Source organism: Nannospalax galili, unplaced genomic scaffold (assembly GCF_000622305.1).
Source record: "Nannospalax galili isolate Female #2095 unplaced genomic scaffold, S.galili_v1.0 scaffold154, whole genome shotgun sequence".
Classification (NCBI taxonomy): Eukaryota; Metazoa; Chordata; class Mammalia; order Rodentia; family Spalacidae; genus Nannospalax; species Nannospalax galili.
In genome coordinates, this window is record NW_008335281.1 from 893,020 (window position 1) to 900,142 (window position 7,123).

The following is a 7,123-nucleotide window of genomic DNA, read 5'->3' on the forward strand; positions in this document are numbered from 1 at the left end:
TGCATATGAGCACCAGTCTGTGTGAGTCAGAGGCCAGCCTTAGGAGCTGTTCCTCAGGTGCTACCTGCCTTGTTTGTTGAGGTGTGTTCTCTCATTGGTCTGTAACAACCAACGCTAGAACAGCTGTCCATGGAGCCCCAGGGGTCCAAGTGTCTCTGACTCCCTGGTATTGGGCTTACAGATGTGCCAGGATAGCCCTGCTTTTTCAAATGCTGGTTCTGGGGAATCAAACTCGGGCGCTCCTGTGGAGTAAGAACTTTACTGACTGAGCAATCACCTCAGCCTCTTATTTTTTATTAACTTTTATTAACTATACATATTAATGAAGTACATTTCTATTCATGCATATAACATACATAAACTAAATCCAACCACCCTTTCTGCACCCTTTCCCTCCCCCAGCATTGTTTCTAATAGCAAAAATATGGGGGGAAATCCATATGTATATATACATATATATATATGTATACATGCTATGGTATAATTTGATGACCTACATAGTAGTAAAACTGAATTGAAATTACATATCAACACGGATGCTCACTAGAGGAAAAGCAACTTTCACAGAAATATATAAAAAGTATTATTTAAATAAAGCTTAATATATGTGTGTTAAATTTTTCAATAATTAAAAAAAAGACAAAAATGAGACTCAGGGATGATTCAACTTAGGATAAAATCCTCAAGTGACAGTGTTGAGCACAGTGAACCTAAAGCTTATAAATGAGTGCTAGTTCTTTAATAATTAAAATTAAAACAAATTACCAATAAAGTTGGAAACAACACAACTGGCCAAAGGAAGCCTGACATGGTGGCTCATGCCCATAATTACTGTACTTCGAAGTCTAACGTATGTGAACAGAATTTGAGGCCTTCTTAAAAAAAGCAGAAACAAACATGATGGGGAAGCAATGTGTCATACGTGATAGATAAAGTAGCCTATGGATGAATCCTGTTGATCAGGAGAAAGCACCAGGACACAGATAAAACTCCTTCGGAATAGAGTTTATTAGCAAAGGAACACATGGGACAGATTCCCTTCCCGGCAGGGAAAATGTCTGCCACTGGTTGTGAGCTGGAGTCTTTTTATAAAATGTCTACCCATGCAGTGAGCTGGGGTCTTTTTAAAGGGGGAGGCTTCTGCTTCCTGAAGAAGGCAGGAAGATGTATTTTTTTTTAAGTTGGGAGGGGGGGACACAACATGAAGACACTGTTAAAACCTGTCCTCTTTAGAGATCAAAGGGGAAGCCTGCTGTGTTGGCCAAACAGTGGAGAAAAGTCTGTTTCTCTCAAAGACCAGGATGCTTATCAACTGGGTTCCCTTTTCTCAGGGGCTTTTGAGGTCTGTGAGGCTCTGTTGGTGAGGGGGGGGGGCTATCTGAACCTTAACAGTATGTCTTACATTCTTCACTCTGTGTGTGTGTGTGTGGTCTTTCTGAGATAGGGTCTCCTTGTAGCCCTAGCTGGCCTGGATTCCCTGTGGAGACCAGGCTGGCCTTGAACTCCTGGAGATCCTCCTGCCTCTGCCTCCCGAGTGCTGGGATTAAAGGCGTGCACTACCACACCCGGCTATATTCTTCACATTTTAGACCAGACGCTTATTATGGAAAGTTTAAACAGAATAGAACTACAGTCTTTTTAAGTTGTCTTGCAGAGTTCCTTCAAGTTGGCTGTAAAAATTCTTTACCCAGTCATCAAAAACAATTTTTTTTGAGACTATAATCCCCAGGCTATAGGTGTATCATTAACGGATATCATTTAAGTATTGAAACTTTTTCTCAAGCAGTTTCTCCCTGGGTAACTCCAATAGTCAAGGGGTAATGAGGCAGAGAGACATAGATGCAGAGGAAGGAGAGGTTCCACTTGTCTTTGGCCACACTTGAGGTCAAGGAGATGGTTGTGAGTGGCTTTAAAGGAGGCTGTTTGCGACAGAACAGAGGCACTGCCAAGTACAGAAAGTGGGAACAGTTTGCACTGCGAACTGGGGAGCTCAGAGCTGGGGGCCGGCTGGCGAAGAGTTGTAGCCTGAGTATCAATTCAGATGCAGACAGCAACGAGCTGATGAAAGAGCCACGTGGGGCCAGCAGTGCTGACACTGATCACCCAGGAGGCCCTGCTGGGGCTGAAAAAAACTACCCCCACCCCCACCTCCTAAGAGATAATGTTGAAGCCAAGTGTGATCTGGTTGTGAGGAGACGACCGTGCCACCTAACTTCTAGGTACAAAAGTTCATTTTCCCGGTCGCTTGAGGCCTACTATGGCTTCCCATTCCTCTAGCCCAAGCCGCCTTCCGACGCTACCCCTCCGTGTCCACCATCAGGCCTACAAGTCCGGGGAAAACACCAACTCCTTGGACTACAAGTCCCAGCATGCAACGCGCTGTACAGAAGCGGGCTGACCCAGAGTCACACAGCGGACCATCAGGCAATGCTCTGCGAAGGGGGCGGGCTCGGTGGAGGGGCGACACAAGTCTCCTCTGCAACTCCAGTGCCGAGACAGAATACACATCCGCTTCCGCCTAGAAACCCGTGGCTGCGTGTACGCAAGCATCGCGGTGACGTTACTCTCCTGCGCCTGCTGAGCGGCGGTTCCCTGTAGCGGCTCCTGTTCCGAGGGAAAGCTGAAAGGCGATTCGTGGGCTGAGGTCTGTGTTCTGGGAGCACCCGGCAGGGCGACGAGATGACGGACCGCTACACCATCCACAGCCAGCTGGAGCATCTGCAGTCCAAGTACATCGGCACGGGCCACGCCGACACCACCAAGTGGGAGTGGCTGGTGAACCAGCACCGGGACTCTTACTGTTCCTACATGGGCCACTTCGACCTCCTCAACTACTTCGCCATAGCAGAGAATGAGAGCAAAGCTCGCGTGCGCTTCAACCTGATGGAGAAGATGCTGCAGCCCTGTGGGCCGCCGGCCGACAAGCCGGAGGAGAACTGAGCCGCCGGTGCCCGGCCTTCCCCCGCCTGCCGCCGGTGCACCGTGGCTCCGTGGCTCCCGTTCTCGAATGTTCCTTGTTCCGTGGCTCCTGTTCTCGAACTTTCTCCAGCCTGCCATCGGTGCACCGATTCCCCACGGCGCCTGCTTCTCGAGGATTCCGTGTGCAGAAGTCCTTGCCAGGTGTGCCTCACCTGACCTGCTTGCTTGTGGACCGTTCTGATCATCGAGAGACCGCTCGGACCCCTGGGACCCCTGAGAACTGAGCGGATGGAGAGGTCCTCCAGCCGGCCAGGAGAAAATGGACGCGGGCGTGAAGGCGGGGTGTAGACGCAGTTTTTCTATAGTTGATAACGTTTTTTCATAAAGTTTAGAAGTTGTCTTATCTCTTGGTGTGAACTGCTTGTGGTTCGGTGCAGGGCCTCGGGGAGGGTTCTGTGGACCAAGGTTTTGTGAGAGTGTGAATAGGAACCGCGGGCGACAGTACAGCTCCAGATCCACCATACGCAGCTTTAGAACATTCTTCTCACCCCGACTTCCCAAAAGAAGTCGTCAGGCCTGCAGTGCCTTCCCTCCCATTTCTAATTGGCCTCGCCTCACTTTGGGTGTCACCCTCTCTTTGTCTTGGGAAACTGGGTGTGCTTTTAGAAATGGAAAAATGATGACTCAAGTGTTCCCCCAAACCGAGTTCTATGCATTTTCCAGAGATTTGGGGATTTACACATACTAGATGCGGGAGGCATAGCTCGAACTGTAGACAAAAGGGTTGGAGGATGCAGAGACGCGAAGACGGAGGAATTAAGAGAAATAGCCGTGCAGAAAATAGGAAGTTGTTTTCCCTGTAATGGGGACTGTCAGTGCAGTGGGCCTGACAGTGGGAAGATGCTGGGATTATTGGAGGAGGGGGTGAGGACCCGGACAGGGACCTAAGTAGAGCCTGGCAGGCCAAAGCAGGGACCAGTGAGGGAGGCGGGGGAAAAGAACCACTGGAAGGTTTTTAAGCAGATGTGCATTTTAGGATGATTCCCAATCATTTTGGCCTTGGAATTCATTATACTTAGAAATTATTGAAGATTCCCCAAGAGTCTTTATGTGGGTTATAGCTGTTGGCTTTCAGCAGAGGAGAAATTAAAACTTAGTATTACACTTCTTTAGTTCGTTTAAAAACAATATGGGGTTGGGGAAAGTGACTCAGCAGGAAATCGCTTGTGCAAATATGGGGACCTGAATTCAAATTCTCATCACCCTTGTGAAAAGCTAGCCCCAGCATTTTGGAGGGATGGAGATAGGATCACTGGGGCTTGCTGGTTGCTAGCTTAGCTCTAGGCTGGGACAAACCCTATCTCAAGAATGAAGAGGCACGTGATTGGGTAGACCACCAGTTGTCTTCTGGCCTCCAGTGCGCATGGATCCACACCTGTGCACACTTACACCTACACAACACACACACAGAAACATTGCATAATAACATTTAAAATCGTTTAAACCATATTTTCTGTGCAGCAATACAACTTAACATATTAAACAACACTATGTTAGAATTACTTGGTAGAGTTGGGATTTTTTTTGGGGGGGGTGTCTTTTTTTGAGACAGAGTCTCCCTGTAGTCCCAGCTGGCCTGGAATTGGCTATGTAGACCAGGCTGACCTTAAACTCAGAGATCCGGCTGCCTCTGCTGAGTGCTGGAATTTTAAAGGCGGGTGCCATGCCACTTGATACAGTTTTTTAGTATTTTATTTATTGATTTTATTTTCTGTGTATGAGTGCGTTGCCTATATGTGTGAAAGTGCACCTGTGCTGTGCAGTGCCTGTAGCAGTCAGAAGAGAGTGTTGGATCCCCTGGAACTGGAGTTATAGATGGTTGTTAGCTGCCATGTAGGTGCTGGGACTTGAACCCAGGTCCTCTGAAAGAGCAGCCATGCTCTTAACTGCTCGGCCATGTCTCCAGCCCTTATTTAATACAGTTTTTTTTTTTTTTAATTTGTGTTTAGTTTATGTGTTACTGTTTTCATGTACATAAGTGCATCTGCCTCATGCAGTACCCTTAGAGGTCAGAAGAGGGTGTTGGATCCCTTGGAACTGTAGTTAGGATGGTTGTTAACTCCCACGTGGGTGCTGGGAGTTGAACATGGGTCCTCTGCAATAGCAGTCAGTGCTCTAAACCACTGAGCCATCTCTCCAGCTCCTTGATAGAGTTTTAAACAGAAGAAAAAGGGAAAAATTTCAGGTTGTAACATTTGACAAACATTTGACAAAAGACTATTCTAAAATGGGTCAATGTGAAAAACATATTAGACAGCTAGACATCTTTAATTCCTTTGGGCTAACGGTCAATGATGTGTGATATTTTAATGAAAAATAAATTTCAAAAATGCAATAATTTACAAAAATACAATAGCTTTTTAAAAATTGTATTTATTTTTATTTTATGTGTATGTGTGTATTGCCTGCATGTAGGTAAGTGCACCCATGTCGTGCAATGCCCGCAGAGGACAGAAGAGGCCATCAGATCCCCTGGAAATGGAGTTATGGACAGTTGTTAGCTGCCATGTGGGTGCTGGAATTTGAACCTGGGTCTTCTGCAAGAACAACTGGTGTTCTTAACAGCTGACCCATCTCTCCAGCTCCCCCCTTTTTAAAAAAAAATATTTACAATAGCTTTCTTTTTTGGTCTTTTTGAGACAGGGTCTCCCTGTAGCCCCAGCTGTCCTGGATTCACTATGGAGATCAGGCTGGCCTCGAACTCACAGAGATCTGCCTGCCTCTGCCTCCCAAGTGCTGGGATCAAAGATGTGTGCCCCCACACCTGGCTTACAATACCTTTTTAAATACATATGTTTTCAATATCTGGGCTTTATAGAAGTCAGCTGGATTCTCAAATCTACATTTAAACTGTTGGGGTGTGAAGTTTTGGTTGAACTGTTTTTAGAAAATACTTATTTTTAAATTAATTTTGCTGCTGGAAATAGACCAAGGCCTTCGGCATGCTAAGCGAGTGCTCTTACCACTGAGTCTTATTTGTGTGTGTATGCATGTTTGTGGAGGTCAGAGGACATCTTATAGGAGTGTGTTCTCTCCTTCCACCATGTGGATCCTGGGGATGGAACTCAGGTCAGCTGATCCATCTAACCAGCCCCCCAGAGTTCAATTTTTCATAGTATGTAGTATAGGAGGGATATTTAGCCTCTTCAAATAATTGTGTGTATTTTTGTTGATACTTTAGGAAGATCCAACATTGTTAGTTTCTTTTCTTTTTTTTTTCTTTTTTTTTTTTTTTTTGTCTTTTTGAGAAAGGGTCTCCCTGTAGCCCCAGCTGTCCTGGAACTCACTATGTAGACCAGGCTGGCCTTGAACTCACAGAGATCTGCCTGCCTCTGCCTCCCGAGTGCTGGGACTAAAGCCATGCACTACCACGCCCGGCTGTTAGTTTCTAAAATGAAAATTACAGCTGGGCATTAGTAGTTTCTTTAAAAATGTGAATTATAACTGGACTTTGGTAGTTTCTTTAAAAATGTAAATTACAGCTGGGTATTGGTAGTTTCTTTAAAAAAATGTAAAGTGCCAGCACACCTTTAGTCCCAGCACTCGGAAGGCAGAGGCAGGTGGATCTCTATGAGTTCAAGGCCAGCCTGGTCTACATCGTGAGTTCAGGTCAGCTGGGACTACAGGGAGACCCTATCTCAAAAAGACACAAAAACCAAACAAAAAAAAATGTAAATTACAGCTGAGTGTGGTGGCACACATCTTTAATCCCAGCACTCTGTGAGGTGGAGGCAGACAGATCTCTATGTGACCCAGGCCAGCATGGTTTACATTGTGAATTACAGGCCACCTGGGGCTGTAGGGAGACCTTATTTCAAAAAGACCAAAAATAAAAAATATGGAATCTGAAACTAGGTCAATGAACTTTATGTTCTTTGTTCTAGTTAACTTTTTTTTTTTTTTTTGATGTGATAAAACACTTGACGAAAAGCAACTTGGGCAAGAAAAGGGGTTTGTTTCTGTTGGACTGAACTGGGCCCCCAAAATGTAGTCACTACTGACCAGCAACATAGTGAGCACAACTTGGCTAGCAGCATTCAGGGAAACAGAAACCAAACCATCCTAGTTTCTCAGTAACCACCTGACCTTTAACAGTGCACCCAAATCATAACAATTTTCCATTGCAGACAACTGAAAAACACCT

General features: G+C 45.8%; 1 protein-coding gene across 1 annotated transcript; it reads left to right on the top strand.

The window, feature by feature from the left end:
- The first annotated feature begins 2,535 nt into the window (after window positions 1-2,535).
- Sf3b5 (splicing factor 3b subunit 5) lies at window positions 2,536-3,322 on the top strand. The gene has a single exon (XM_008829810.3). The coding sequence runs from the start codon at window positions 2,680-2,682 to the stop codon at window positions 2,938-2,940; it is 261 nt and encodes an 86-aa protein (XP_008828032.1). The 5' UTR covers window positions 2,536-2,679; the 3' UTR covers window positions 2,941-3,322.
- Window positions 3,323-7,123: the final 3,801 nt, after the last annotated feature.

What these genes read in the sequence shown, in the direction of transcription:
- Sf3b5 (XM_008829810.3), top strand. Translation starts at nt 2,680, where the DNA reads ATGACGGACCGCTACACCATCCACAGCCAGCTGGAGCATCTGCAGTCC.